The sequence below is a fragment of the Tupaia chinensis genome, unplaced genomic scaffold (genome assembly GCF_000334495.1).
Source record: "Tupaia chinensis unplaced genomic scaffold, TupChi_1.0 Scaffold144336_1, whole genome shotgun sequence".
Lineage (NCBI taxonomy): Eukaryota > Metazoa > Chordata > Mammalia > Scandentia > Tupaiidae > Tupaia > Tupaia belangeri.
The window spans coordinates 576,341-591,655 of record NW_006204194.1 but is presented as its reverse complement, the minus strand read 5'-3'; the positions used below and the strand labels follow the sequence as shown (position 1 = coordinate 591,655).

General features: G+C 43.6%; 1 protein-coding gene across 1 annotated transcript; it reads right to left on the bottom strand.

Annotated features, from left to right (window-relative positions):
- Positions 1-792: 792 nt before the first annotated feature.
- LOC102486311 (interferon-induced transmembrane protein 3) lies at positions 793-1,511 on the bottom strand. Its single transcript, XM_006166789.1, has 2 exons — positions 1,320-1,511; positions 793-1,041 (listed from the first exon to the last, which is right to left on the bottom strand). The coding sequence occupies exons 1-2, from the start codon at positions 1,509-1,511 to the stop codon at positions 793-795; spliced, it is 441 nt and encodes a 146-aa protein (XP_006166851.1).
- Between the last annotated feature and the right edge of the window lie 13,804 nt (positions 1,512-15,315).

Sequence of the window (15,315 nt, the reverse complement as noted above, 5' to 3'; positions counted from 1 at the left end):
GACCACGGTTTGAGTCCCAGACCCAGCGTCTTAAAATTCACACTGGGTGCATGTGCATGCATGACCAAGATCCTGGGAGGAAATGGAGGTGAAAGAATTGTGGCGTGGCCATTTCCTCCTGGGGGGTGGGGTGAGGTGGGGTGAAGTCTCACTTCCTGTTTCTGTCTCTCCAGTAAGTGCACTCACCCTCTAGCAAAAGTCTCTCAAAAAAAAAGTAAATAAAAATAACGAGCCATTTGGACTGTAAATTTTGTGGCCTACATGTGCATGAAATAAAATAATATTTGGATACCAAATTTCTCCCTCATGGTAAAAACCCCTTTATGAGTCCACAAAGGCAGTGAAGTGAGAGAGAGATAGGACAGAGAGGCTTTTGCAAAAAACAGCAATTTTTTTAAAGAGGTTTTTTGCTATAGGGCATGCGCACTCGCCAGACAGACAGAGAGAGACAGAGAGACAGGAAGCAAGAAATTACCCCCCAGGGGGGATGGCCATGCCACAATCCCTTCTCCTTCATGCTCCTCTCTGGATCTTGGGCACGCATGCACGTATATGTGCCAGGTGTGAGTTTAAGCCACCGGGTCCGGGACTGGAACCGCAGTTGACTACATGAGAGTCCAGCAACATAGCCATTATGCCAACTGCTGGTCCTGAACACGTGCACTTTTTTGAATCCCATTGTAGTCAGACAAGTGAGTAGAAGCAGCTGTATAAAAGCAAAGGGTAGGCCCAAAGGCCCAGGCAACAGGCCAGTGGTGGATGATGGACATGGCTGCAGACCCCAGCCATTAACTATAAGCCTTGAAAAGAATCTTTCATCAGTTGAATCATATCTGCAATTATTACTGGAGCATCAGTGAAAAGAATGATGAACATGATGGTCAGAATGATGTCGAGGACCAGGGTGAAGATGTTCAGGCACTTGGCAGTGGAGGCGTAGGTCTGGGCCCCAATCACATCACCCACCATCTTTCTGTCCCTAGACTTCACGGAGTAGGTGAATGCAATGAAGCCCAAGCAGCAGCAGTTAATGAAGACTGTGTTGGGACCAGCAGTTAGCATAATGGCTATGTCGCTGAACTCCCACGTAGTCGACCACGGTTTAAGTCCCGAACCTGGTGGCTTAAACTCAGGTCGGGCGCGTGTGCGTGCATGCCCAAGATCCCAAGAGGAGAATGGAGGAGAAGGGATTGTGGCATGGCCATACCCCCTGGGGGGTGATTTCCCGCTTTCTATCTCTCTGTCTCTCTGGCGAGCACACGCACCCTATAGCAAAAGGCTCTCAAAAAAAAAAAAAAAAACCAACCAAAAAAAACTATGTTGAATAGGGACCAGACCACATGGTCAGGCACCAAGATCTTGCTGCAGATGTTGATCATAGTGGATGTCACTGGAGCCATGGGTGGGGGCACCCCCAGCACAGATACCTCATGCTCTTCCTTGAGCATCTCATAGTTTGGGGGAGGGCCGATGTTGGCGCAAGTGAAGAAGGTTTGGAAAGTGTGGTTCATGGCACACACAGCACTGATGGCAGTGGGCTGCTGTTCTGAAAGCTGTTTCCTTGACTCGTTATTTCTTCTATGACTTTTCTCTCATCATCTATTTGCAGGCAGCAGTTACTTAAATTTTCCACAAACTCCCCATTCAGAGGCTAGCAAGCAATCTAAAGCCAGATGACTCTGATATAGTATATGACTCTGCTGTTTGGCTAGTACATGAAGGGCCCTTGCAGTTTCATTAGTTATGATCTCAGCAATAGCTTGTAATTTGATGATGTGGTTCAGCATGTATACTGGGGTATGGTATCCCCAAGAACCATCCTCCATCCATGTAGCCAGGCCATAATACTGGATTATGCACTTGTGGGGGAGGCATTTGTCATCTTTCCAGTTGCCAATTTACAGGGCACATTTCTTCCCCTGAGTATTCCAATTTTCACACACCTGAATGCCTGAATGTTCTCCTCTGATAAGAAGGAACAATGAAAAGGATGGGCAGATGGACCCCAGTACACAAGACCCTGGCCATTCCTGGGGAGGCACTGTATAGGTCATCCTCCCACATATCCAGTATAGTCCACTGGGGCCTGCCACTCCATGTCTGCACTGACATTGACTCAAGCTTGCTGGAGAGGAGGGAATTTAGGCAGAGGATGAGGGTCTGGCTCAGGATGGCTGGGTGATCCTCACCACTGGGTTTTCTGGGTGGTTACATTATAGGATCTCTGGCCCAGGCATGTCAGGCTTCCAACAGAGGAGTTAAATTATTCCCCATCCCCAATCAAGCAAGGCAGTTGTAACTGAGGTTTTAAGAAGTCAACCCCCGTAGACCGTCTGGGGGGTTCTGTCTCATTGTAAAACTCTAGGGATCCAGCCCTCTAGTTTCCCATGGCCATTGATTACCCAGGTTAGCTCCTCAACACACACATTAACATGATGGAAACTTTAGAGTCTGGGCTATAGTCTGCCAGGGTCAAGAACAAATTTCTAGTGGCAGCTGGGATGGGATGAGAACCATGCTCTGTTTCTTTATAGAAGGAATGAAAAACTTCATAAGATGAGGTCCAAAGTGAGATTGCAACCCTTTTGAAAAATAATAGAATTCCAGGATCAGGGCTTCTTCCATTTATATGTATATAATGATTTTCTGACTCTTCCATTTAGACTCTTCTGGGTTGAGAATGGTAAAATTGATGGGGCTGCATGTTCCAACTTGCAGTTGAGTGTGGCAACATCCTGCGAAGGAGTGCCATTTTGTTCCTACCCTGCTAGGTAGCTAATGTCACACAGCTCCAGGAAGCACAATAGGCTTAATGGTCACTATAACATGCAGATTGGGGTAAGACCTGTTCACACATGCACTTGTCATTGAGCCTGTATTCACTGAAAATTTTACAGTTGATGATATGCTTAGGATTATAACTTATAACCACACACACATCAAAAAACATTGATACTGCTGGGGACCAGCAGGTGGCGTGGTGGTCAAAGTGCTGGACACTCCCACATGGCCAACCAGGGTTCGAGTCCTGAATCTGGTGGCTTGCTTTCTCACTTCCTCTCTCTCTCACCCTCATCTTCTGTCTCTCTCTGGTCAAATTAAAAAAACAAATGAATGAATAAATAAAATAAAATAAATAATTATTTAAAAAAAAAAAAAACTCTGATACTGGTGAGTGAGGGTTGGTAATATGGGTCCAGTCAATTAGCCGTCCCCCATTTCAGGAATGTCAGACTTTAAGCCATTCCACACTCAGGGAATACTGTGGATTAAAACAAATATACGAATCCCCTTGCTGACAAATGGAGTAAATTGTCCCATTACACTCACAGGTGCCGAAAATGTTTATCTGACAAGAGAAATGGACGTGGTAAAGTAAGGTCGTGGTGACACCTCTGCCTTGTTGGGGGGTGTTGGCATGGTTCACAGGATGGAGCACCTGGATCTAAAAGGCAGGTCCAGATTAGAAACACCCAATAGTAGCAAAACATCCTACCCACAGAAGAAACACAAACACTAGTAAAACCTTCTCACGCAACTCCAGTCAGCCCTATTGCCAGGACAAGGGCTAGGACTGCAATAATAAGCAATGCATTCTAACACTAAAAGTACCATAAGAACAGAAAAGGTGTAGGTCACAGGCACATCTTGCTAGATGGTTGACTCCTTGAGCTTCTGCTGTGAGTAGATAAGTATCTTCCAGGTCACAAGGCAGGGCTGTGGTCCTCTCTGGTCTCTGGGCTCACAGCTCGCTTCCCTTGGATGGTCAACTTGCACAGAGTCGCTGGAGCAGGAGGGCACTCCCAGGCTTGAGGGATGGCTTCATTCTCCTGTGATGAATCTAGGGGACCACTTCAGCTACCTTTACTGCAGTGGGGCTGGATAAATTGACAGTGAAAGGACTTTCCAGAGGGGCTTTAGGGGCTAGGTATTTCACTCCTTTACCTAGACTGTACCCCCCCGGCTTAAAAGAATGGTCATCAGTGTTCGAGCTCACATGTAGCCTTTCTCTCACCCATGGTGCAGAGTATTTAGGGTCCACCCTAAGGACCTGCAACTGCTGCCTCAGGGTAATGTTACCCAACTCTTTTAGACCTCCCTGTGCATTCTTTATGGTCACCCTTCCCACTGACAATGTGGGGGGGGGCGACCATAAAGAATCTCATAAGGAGAAACTTCTGTCTGTTTGGTCGGACTTGACCTAATTCTTAACAAGGCAATTGGCAACAGTTGATCCCAGTGTAGGTGGGTTTCCTGACAAAGCTTGCTCTGTTGTACTTTTAGAGCCCAGTTCATCCGTTCCACCCTGCTGGAGCTCTGGGGATGCTAGGCCGTGTGTAATTTCTAGGTAATCCTCAGTCCTTTTGCAACCAACTGCACTATTTCAGCTACAAACACAGGCCCATTATCTGACCCAACAGTGACTGGGATCCCAAATCGGGGAACATTTCCTTTAAGAGGAGGTGGGCCACTTCTTGTGCCTTTTCTGTATGTGTAAGGAAAGCTTCTACCTAGCCACAGAAAGTACACACAAAAGCCAACAGATACTCATAGCCCCTGATCCAAGGAAGTTCAGTAAAGTCCACACCAATGTTCTCAAATAGGGCTCCCCCAACACTCTGTATTCACAGAGGGGCTCTGGGACTCTGCCCGTGGGTCATTGTGCACACTTCACATTGTTCACTTATTGTCCTAGCTATATCAGTGAGTCAGAGAATGTAGAACTGGTGGCTCAGCATGGTCTCCAGGACCTTCCAGTCAAGGTGATTTTCCTTGGTGGTAGAAGTCCCTAACAAAGGTTGGGGCCAGAGACTCAGGAATTGCTGTCCTGCCATCAGCAAACTTCCACTACCCACCTGAGAAGTAACTTCCTCTTTGAGTTTTGAACCAAGTGCTTTCATTTAGTGAGTAATGGGGGAACAATTTTGCAAGTGGGCATGGGAACAAAGTTGCTGTTAGTGCTACATGTCCCATTGTTCCTCTAGGGGCTGCGAGCTTTGCCTCCCCATTTGCTCTGCAATTTCCCCAGAAAGCTATAGTACCCCCCACCCCACCCCATGCTTTGATTGCCCCTGGCGATGCATAACTGCCACCCTTTTAGGGCCCACACAGCATCTAAGAGCTCAAGGATTTCTCTGCCATACATCATGTCCTTTCCACCTGCATTGATTAGCCCCTTCTCTTTATATACTCTCCATGTGCATGGAGGCATACTTTGAGTCTGTGTACACATTGACATGAATTCCTGAAACCAGCTAAAGGGCCCCATGTCAGTGCAATGAGTTCTGCCTTTTGTGATGAGGTCCCTCATGGCAGAGATTTAGCCTCAATGATGGAATGTAATGTCACCATAGAGTGGCCAGCCAATCATTCTCCATCTTTTACGAAACTGCTCCCATCTGTAAAATACTCAGCGTCTGGGTCTGAGAGGGGCTGATCTATCAAATCTGGTTGACTGAAAAAGACTTCATCTATGATTTTGAGATAGTTATCACTTGGTTGACCCACTCCAATAGGCAAAAGGATGGCAGGGTTCAAAGTCTGCATCAGTTCTAGATGAATATAGGAGTATTCCCTGATATTTGACCATGCAAGCACTAGTTAACCAATATTGCCCTTTACATTCCATGTCAGCACTGACTGTGGCACTCAGACTGTTAATTCCTGTCCCAAAGTCAGTTTGTCAGCTTCTGATACTAAGAGGACTTAGCTGCAAGTGCCCACAGGCAAGATGGCCAGCCTTGGGTAACTGATTCAAGTTGTTTGGAAAGATATACAACTGGATGATGCCATGACCCCAAGATCTGGGTCAGTATTCTCACTGCCACACCAGTATGCTCATGTACATACAGAAAGAAAGCCTAGATATGTCTGGGAGTCCCAAGCCCGGAGCGACCAGGGCTTCCTTAATTTTCTCAAATGCTCTCTTTTGCATCCTCTTCCATAAGAGAGGCTCTCATCCTTCCCCCTTTGTGGCCTCATAAAGGGGTTTTGCCATGAGGGAGAAGTTGGGAATCCAGATCCTACAAACACTTGCAGCCCCGAGAAATTCCCAAAATTGGCGCCTGGTAGTAGGGACTGGAATTGCTCACTTCCTCTCTGGGTCAGTTTAGCAATCATTCACTCTAAGGGAGTAAATTTATCCTGTGTACCACCCATTTCCTCCCTCTAGATAACAACACTCACACACAAGAGAAAACGGAAGAGGTAATCGGTCACTTCATCCATCTCTGGCAGTTCCCCTTGCAAATATATTTCAGGCGCCTCCTAACATCGGTGATACTGTATAAACCCTGCGTCAGGATCCATGCAAGGAGGGCCACCATAAGCCGTATGAGGATCTCCATGGAACTGCATATTGGGATTCTGCACTCATTAGTCACATTCATCTACAGTCATTCATCCAGTCATATGATGTCTCTCCAACTCTCTGCTCATTACTTAAGAGTATGGTTGTCTCCTCTCATCTATACTATGAGCGTATTAGGTCGACCCTGGGGAGGTGATTAAACTCCCCCTTCTGCCTTGTTGGTGGCAGGTTCAGTCTCAAATGAATCCAGGTTCTTACCAATTCAGTGGATGGTGCTCCCTGAGCTGGCTCCTGAGCTTCACCAGGTTTCATTGTGCTTCTGGATACTGCACTCTGATCTGCTAGAAAAGCTTCTCCCCTATGGAACAACTGGTCTGCTGGTGCCAGGCAAGGTTGCCTCTCCCCCAACATTCTGAGAGCCACAGTCCAGTGACAAGGGAGGTGGAAATGCACCGTCTCTGAATTCTTCTCACTTCCTGGCCAATTCATCAGAAATGTAGTGGGATTCTCAGTGAGAGAGAAACAGGACACAGAGGCTTTTTCAGGAAGACAGCAATGTATTAAGTGCCAGCTTTGGCTCTTAAAAATTTGGGGGACTCTTCCTTTTATTTGTTTTTGTCTCACATATATGGTTATATTATACCTTTTTTTTTTTTTTTTGGAGAGGTTTTTGCTATAGGGCACATGTGCTCACCAGAAAGTGAGAAATTATCCCTCAGGGGGGATGGACACGCTGCAATCCCTTCATCGTTCTCCTCTCAAGAGCTTGGGCAAGCACACACACGCACCCAGTGTGAGTTTAAGCCACCAGTTCTGGTACTTGAACCACAGTCGACTACATGAGAGGCCAGCAACATGCCATTACGCTAACTGCTTGTCCCATAAATACTGCATGTTGTGCCAAACAACCTTTTAACTTCAGCATTTGGAACATAAAATGGTGAGCCTGCATATTTAGTTGGATCATAAGAAAGAACCAACAGGAGGTAGTGAAATTCTTTTTTCATTAAGGACAGCATTATATCTGCATGGCGTTCATGATCACCTGGAATAACAGAGACTAATGCTCCTCTATCCCAAATCCTGTAAAATTTGCCAATATTTGTTCTAGAAAGGTTAAAAATGCTGCAACAATACAATGAAATATTCCCCAAGGAATTCTTAAACATTCTACCTCCAGAATTTCAACAACTGGTTCTTCTGAATGAGAAATAGAGGAAAATATATCCTTGGTCCATTATCATCCTTAAGAAAAATATTCAAGGGCCAACAGGTGACATAGTAGTTACATCACTGAACTCCCACAGGACCTACAGCAGTTCGACTTCTGAACCTGGTGGCTTGAAATCAGGCCAGATGTGTGTCCCTGTGTGTGCCCAAGATCCCAGGAGAATGGAGAAGGGATTGCAGTGTGGTCATTCTCCACCCTGGTATGTGTGTGGGGGGAAGTTCTCATTTTTCCTCTCACTGTCTCTGTCTCTCCCATGAGCACACACTCCCTAAGGCAAAAAACCTCTTTTAGAAAAGTATCCATGGGACCAGCAGTTGGCATAATGGCTATGTCACTGGACTCTCATATAGTCAACCGCAGTTCAAGTCCTGACCCAGTGGCTTAAACTCAAGCTGGGCTCGTGTGCATGCGTGCATGCCCAAGATTCCAAGAGGAGAATGGAGGAGAAGGGATTGTGGTGTGGCTATATCCTTTGGGGGCTGATTTCTCCCTTTCTGTCTCTCTGTCTCTCTCTGTCTTCTGGTGAGTGCACACGCCTTATAGCTAAAACCTCTAAAAAATTTATTTTTAATATCCAAATGTTTCTTTAATAATTAATGTCTTTGTGCTTGATGAAATGCAGTTTTGTGGTTCATCCACTTGTTTTGCCATTCTTCCAGAGTCTATACTCAGTTCTTTTGTATCTCAGTACTGGGATACTCTGTAATATCAAGTAAAGTTTTCACATCAGCCATACTTTCATTTACTCCTTTACCTCACAGTAGATGTTTCCAAAGCTTACCAGCTGTGAGTTGCCTGCTATAGTCTTAGATGCAGTCACAGGCTAATTTTTTTTTAAGTAATTTACACTTTAGGGCACATGGTCACCAGAGATGTGGGGGTGGAGGAAGTGAGAAAGCACTCCCCTGTAAAGATGGTCACACCACAATTCCTTCTCCATTTTCCTCTCAGGATTTTGGGCATGCACGCTCATGTTTTTCAAGCCACCACGTCTGGGACGCAGTCGGCCACTTAGAATCCAGTTGCCTCAACCACTATACCTAATTTTTTTTACAGTGATTTTTTATTTTTTCTATAGGAAGCATGTGCTTGCCAGAGGTACAGAGAGATGGAAAGCTGTGGAGGGCACTGCATACGGAAGCCATCTTGAGCTATCCGTCATCTTGAGCTATCCACCATCTTGGAAACCATTAGGTTTCACTTCCTCACTGAGCAAACCATTTCTCAGAAATCATGTGACCAACCTTTCTCCCATGGGGTGTTGGGTTCCTAAGCAATGGGAGAGATCCACCCACACCAGTGATTGGTTCATGCTGTTCTATCTCATTTGCATTTTGGGTAACCAGTGGGTGCCCACCAGCCTGTATATAACTCGCCATTCTTCCTCAATAAACAGAAGACTTGATCAGCACCTCATTTTGTCTCTACTCTGTGTGTCTGTGTGTGTTTGTCCCTTCTCTCACTCCCTCCCCCAGGAAACTGTTCGACTGTCCTGCAGGTCAGGACAGAAAATGAGAAATCACATCCTTGGGGGATAGCCAGGCTGCAATCCCTTCTCCTATTCTATAGGGATTTGGGGCATGGATGCATGCATGTCCAATGTGAGTTACAAGCTGCTGGGCTCAGGACTTGAACTGTGTAGGCCATGTGGAAGTCCAGTGACACCAAGTGCCGGTCCCAGGCCTCCCTAATTTGTAATGGAGATGGTGTCTTAAGATTTTGTTTCAGGACCAGCAGTTAGCATAATGGCTATGTTGCTGGACTCCCATGTAGTCAACCATGGTTCGAGTCCCAGACCCGATGGCTTAAACTCATGCCGGGCGCGTGTGTGTGCATGCTGAAGATCCCAAGAGGAGAATGAAGGAGAAGGGATTGCAACATGGCCATCCCCCCTCGGGGGGGATTTCTCGCTTTCTGTCTCTCTGTCTCTCTCTGTCTGTCTGGCAAGCACATGCGCCCTATAGCAAAAACCTCTCAAAAAAAAAAAAAAGAAAAAAGATTTTGTTCCAAGGACTGAGGGATGCATTGCACTATTTTCAGTCAGCTGTCTTCAATATAAAGTCTCTTGCTGATTAAATATAGTTGGACTCAGTCACTTTAGTCAACATCCACTGAATTCCCACTAGTCACCCCAGCATGCCAACTTGATGTTTACTACAAGTACTGCTGCTCTGGAGACCTTTCCCACACTGAATATTCCAGTACAGGTCTCTTGAGCAGCATCTTTTGGTGCCTGGCCAGAAAAGAGCTGTCCCTGAAAACTTCACCACACTGACTACACTTCCTGACAGTATGAGTCCTCTGGTGCTGATGAGGGCAGTAATGTTCCTGAAAAGCTGACACAGATTACAGCCATAAGGTTTCTTGCCAGTATGAATCCCCTGGTGCCTAGTGAGGAATGCACTCTCAATGACAATTCTCTCATATTCTTTACACTTGGAGGTTTTCTCTCCAGAATGGATTTTTTTATGGACAGTAAGGTGGCTAATACAGCTGAAGGATTTTCCACACTCTATACTCTTAGAAGCCTTCTCTCCAGTGTGAATTCACCTGTGTTTAGTAAGGTATGAACTATTGATGAAAGACTTTTCACCTTACATCAGTTTAATTGAGAATGCTATACATGTTAACATCAACAGATAATAAACATTACTGTGTTCCATAAATGTCTTGCCCCTCTATTTTTTCTCCCTAATTTCCTTCCCTATATGTTTCCCCTCTCCCACCCCCCCTTCCACAATCTCCAGTATCCATAACTATTTTCAATGCTTTTATGTTTGGAGGAGGATTTTCTACAGTCATTCCAAGTATAAGGTCTCTTTCTCTCCAGTATGAGTCCTCTGTTATCAAGTAAAGTAAGATTTCCACCTGAAGGACTGGGCAATGCAGTCATAGCCTTCATCTTTAGAGCTATTTCTCTCTGCTCATCAGGGCACAAATCCTGATTACATCCCTCTCCTTCCTGTGGTTGCCTTTCTTTCACAATTACATCTTAATCACTAAGGTGTGCAGGATAACTTGAAGGCATCTCTATTTCCATTGCATTTTGAAGTCTCATCTGTTAGATCTCCACCAAGGTGGCCAGGCTGGCCAACCATCCTGGTTGATGGACATTCCACAGTCATTTTCTTTGTCAAATTTGTGACTTCTAGCATTTTCCTAACAACTACATATGAAACCAAAACATTTAACATCTGAGTCATGTTCACAGAAACCTTTTGTTGCAGGACTCCTCTGACACAGAGCAAGGTCTGAACAGAGACTTACTTTTCCCAGATTCATGACAACTACAACCTCCCACCAGACTCTCTGGGTCCTCTTAGTGGGATGTTGTTAGCTTCAAATGCTTCTGTGACTGCATTTGAATGTAGAGCATTTGTACATTGGGATTGTGAGGACAATCCCAAATTTCTCATGCAACTAAACAGGAATCATCCGGGAAGAATTTTCTCATTTCACAAAATTGGATGGTTCTTCCCCAACAACGCTGTGATGTGAGGCTTCCTTTTGGCTGGGGAACAGGGAGAAAGGAATTGAATCATCATAAAACAAAACAAAACATAGGGCCAGTAGGTGGCGTGGTGGTTAAAGACACTGGATTCCCACATGGCCTATGGTGGTTTGAATCCCAGACCTAGTAGCTTGCTTTCTTGCTTTCCCTTTCTCTCTCTCTCCATCTTTCTCTCTCTCTCTCTCTGGTAAAAAATTTAAAATAATAATAACAAATGGAATTAAATAAATAAATAATTCTTTAAAAAAATTAAAAACTGATGAGGGAGAAGGTAACCTGTGAGTGTTGAAATAGGCCACACCAATATCTGTAAAACCTGACTCTGCCTGTCTATGACAGTAATTCTACCCATAGTGTACAACAAAGAGAAATGTGTGCATCTGTTCATAGCAACACTGTTCATAACAGCCTTAGGCTACACACTATGCAAATGTCTACTAATGGAAATAAACAAATCATAGCTTATTTACAATGGAATATAGAAATTTCTCCTTAGCTCCTCAATGATGCCTAAAACTACAGATGGCATCTAACCCTACACAGATTGTTTTTACTATGTATACATACATATGACAATGTTTAATCTTCTTTTCCCCCAGAGGTTTTTGCCTTAGGGCATATGTACTTGCCAGAGAGAGATAGTGAAGTGACAATAAGAGGGAAAGTGAGAAATCACTCCCCAGGGGGGATAGCCACACTGCGATCCCTTCTCTTCTCAGGATCTTGGGCACATATGCACACATGTCTGACATGAGTTTCAAGCTAGTGGGTCCAGGATTCAAACATCTGTCAGCCATGTGGGAGATCAGTGACATAACTGCTACACCATCTGCTGGCCCACACAATGTTTAACATAATTTATTAGACTCAGCAAGAGATTAACAACCAATAAAAACAGAATAATTTTAACAACATACTGTAATAAATGTTATGTGAATGTAGTCTCCGTCTCTCTCAAAATGACCATAGTAACTGAAACTGCAAGAAGAGACTATTTTTCAGCAAAAATGAAAAGTTACAAGTATACAAAACAATGTGGGTAAATCCTTCAAGCATAATGTTGAGGAAAGCAGACCCAAAGAGTGCACAGCATGTTTACTTTGTGAAAATCTCAAGTAAAACACTTGTTTATGTTTCCAACACATTTATCATTTTCCATGGAAAATTTTAAATAATTACATGTACTTGCATATTCCCACCATCACCATCAAAATAAGAAAACAGCAGAGTACACATGAATTTTTTTTTTTAGGTATGTACTTGCAAGGTTGGGAGGGTGAGGAGTGTGAAGATAGATGAAGGATGGAATCATTTGTAGAAAAAAATAGCTTTAGAGATTTATTTTTAATTATTTATATTATTATTATCACTTTTTTAATTTACTGGGGGGGGGTGGTGGTAAAGCAAGTTGCCATGTCCAAGATTCATGGTCAAGCCACGTGGGAATCCAATACTTTAACCACCATGCCACATGCTGGCCTCATTTTAGAGATTTCTAATCTTTTTTTAAGTGTGTAATTTATTGATTCTTAATACATTTAAGAAGTGTGAATCACCACCACCATACAATTTTAGAACTTTTTACTCACCTCCTGAATTTATATTAAACCTACTTACTGTAATATCTTATACTTCCCCAGCCCAGGTATCTACTTATTTGCTTCTATCTCTATACATCTCATTTTTCTGGACATTTTATATTTATGGAATCTTATGACATGTAGTCTTCTGCATCTTGCCTTTTTAAAATAATTATTTAAAAAACTGAACCACGATTTGTGGCGGGCACTGCGTACGGAAGCCATCTTGAGCTATCCGCCATCTTGAGTTATCCACCATCTTGGAAACCATTAGGCTTCACTTCCTCACTGAGCAAACCGTTTCTCAGAAATCATGTGACCAACCATTCTCCCTGGAAGTGGTTGGGTTTCTAGGCAACAGGAGAGATACACCCACATCAATGATTGGTTCATGCTGTTCTATCTCATTTGCATTTCAGGCAACCAATTGGTGCCCACCAGCTGTATATAACTCGCTATTTTTCCTCAATAAATGAAGGAAGAAAAGAAGAAGAAGAAGAAGAAGAAGAAGAAGAAGAAGAAGAAGAAGAAGAAGAAGAAGAAGAAGAAGGAGACTTGATCAGCACCTCGTATTGTGTGTGCGTGTGTTTGCCCCATCTCTCACTCCCTCCCCCAGGGAAACTGTTTGACTCTCCCGCAGGTTGGGACACATGGCGCCTGAACAGGGACTTGGGTATGAGGGAACCAGTGAAGAGCTCCCGAGGAAGGCTCCAGTGCAGAGCAAGCAAGAAAAGCCAGTGGAAAACAGAAGGGGACGGCAGACATTTGTCCTGAGAAAAGCCGCATCGGAAAACAGAAGGGGATGGCAGAGAATTGTTCCAAGCACCGAAATAAACAGAAAGGCTGTGGCAGAAAACAGAAGAGGACAGCATAGAATCGTCCAGAAGGGGACGGCAAAGAATCGTCATGGTAAGTAACAAAGGTTACTTAACAAGTAATAAGGGTGATTATGGGACAAGAAATGAGTAAACATGAGTTATTTGTTCATGGGCTTACTGAAGCCCTCAAGATACATGGAATTAAAATTAAGATTAAACAATTACTTACTTACTTTCTTTCTTTCCTTTCTTATTGGAACCTAATAGATGAGATCATTAGGTTCCAGCCAATTGACCCTAAAATCGTGGCAGTTGTAGCAGAAGGAGAACAAATTATGCAAAAAAATAAAACTCAGACAGATCATAAAGATGCCATGGAAAATAAAATAGACCCTGGCACCAAAAAAGAAAAAGATTTCATTTCTTTGGACAGTGAGGAAAAAGTGACAGAACTTAAAGCTCATTTGGATGACCAATTAACTAATTCTGAACAAAAACCTTTAGAAACAAAGACTGCCACATGCAACAACCCAAAATGGCCGTCTGAACAAAAAACTTTAGAAACAAAGGCAGTCAAACACAATGATTCAAAATGGCCACCTTTCAAAAAACAACCGCCATCTTACAACCCAGTCGCATCTGCATCAGCTTTGGTGATGCTGGTTATTGACCCTAGGGAAGAGATTTTGAATAAAATTAAGCAATTTGAAAAACAAATTCAATTAGAAAAGAAACATCAAGACTTAATATCACAATTGGAAAAACTAAGAGTGGGTAAATCTAAAAGTGCAGATTCCTCACAGAATCGCTATCAGCCCACTTTTACCCCTGGTACAAAAATTAAAATAGTTCAGATACCACAACCACTTTGAGGAACGGGAAGCCTTCCCGGTAACAGAAACCATAGATCAACAAGGGCAAGCATGGTGCCATGTACATGGCTTTGATTTTAATATTATAAAAGAAATTAAAACAGCAGTTGCTCAATATGAAGCTACAGCTCCATATACTTTAGCCATAGTTGACTCGGTGGCAGAAAATTGGCTTACACCAATAGATTGGCAAACATTTGCCCATGCTGGACTCTCTGGAGGGGATTAAGTACCTCCCTTACAACAATAAAACAAGGGCCTGACGAACCTTTTTCTGAGTTTGTTCATTTGTTAATTACTGCAACAGGGAGAATATTTGTCAGTGCTAATGCAGGTACCAATTTTGTTAAACAATTGTCATATGAAAATGCTAATGCTGCTTGTCAAGCAGCAACCAGGCCATATAGAAAAAAGACAGATTTATCAGGATATATTCGCCTATGTTCTGATATTGGGTCAGCATACCAACAGGGATTGGCTCTGGCCACTGCTCTTAAAGGATATACTGTTCACCAATTTCTTAACCTTAATAATGGAGGCAATTGCTTCAATTGTGGTTGGCCTGGACATATGGCAAAGATCCTGATACAATCATCGAGCCATTTACTAAAGACCAAGTTATTTGGCTATTCCAACAAACAGATTTCTGGCCTATTGCATGTGCTTCCTTTATTGGAACTATTGACAACCATTTTCCTCCAGATAAACTTTTGTGCTCATCTTTCCTTGAAAAATACTCTCCAAAAGCTAAAAAAGGGAAAGCTTTTACAGACTAAGGGCTCGCCAAAAAACCTTCTGGCATATGCTCTTTTTGTCCTAAATTTCCTGTCTCTTGATAAAGGTGGAGACTCAGCTGCTGAGTGCTTCTGGCATTCTACTACCAAAACAAAATTTGCCTCAGTTTTGTGGAAAGATCCTCTGGACAATACATGGAATGGTCTGGACCCTGTCCTCATTTGGGGCAGAGGGTCTGTCTGCATCTATTCTCAAAAA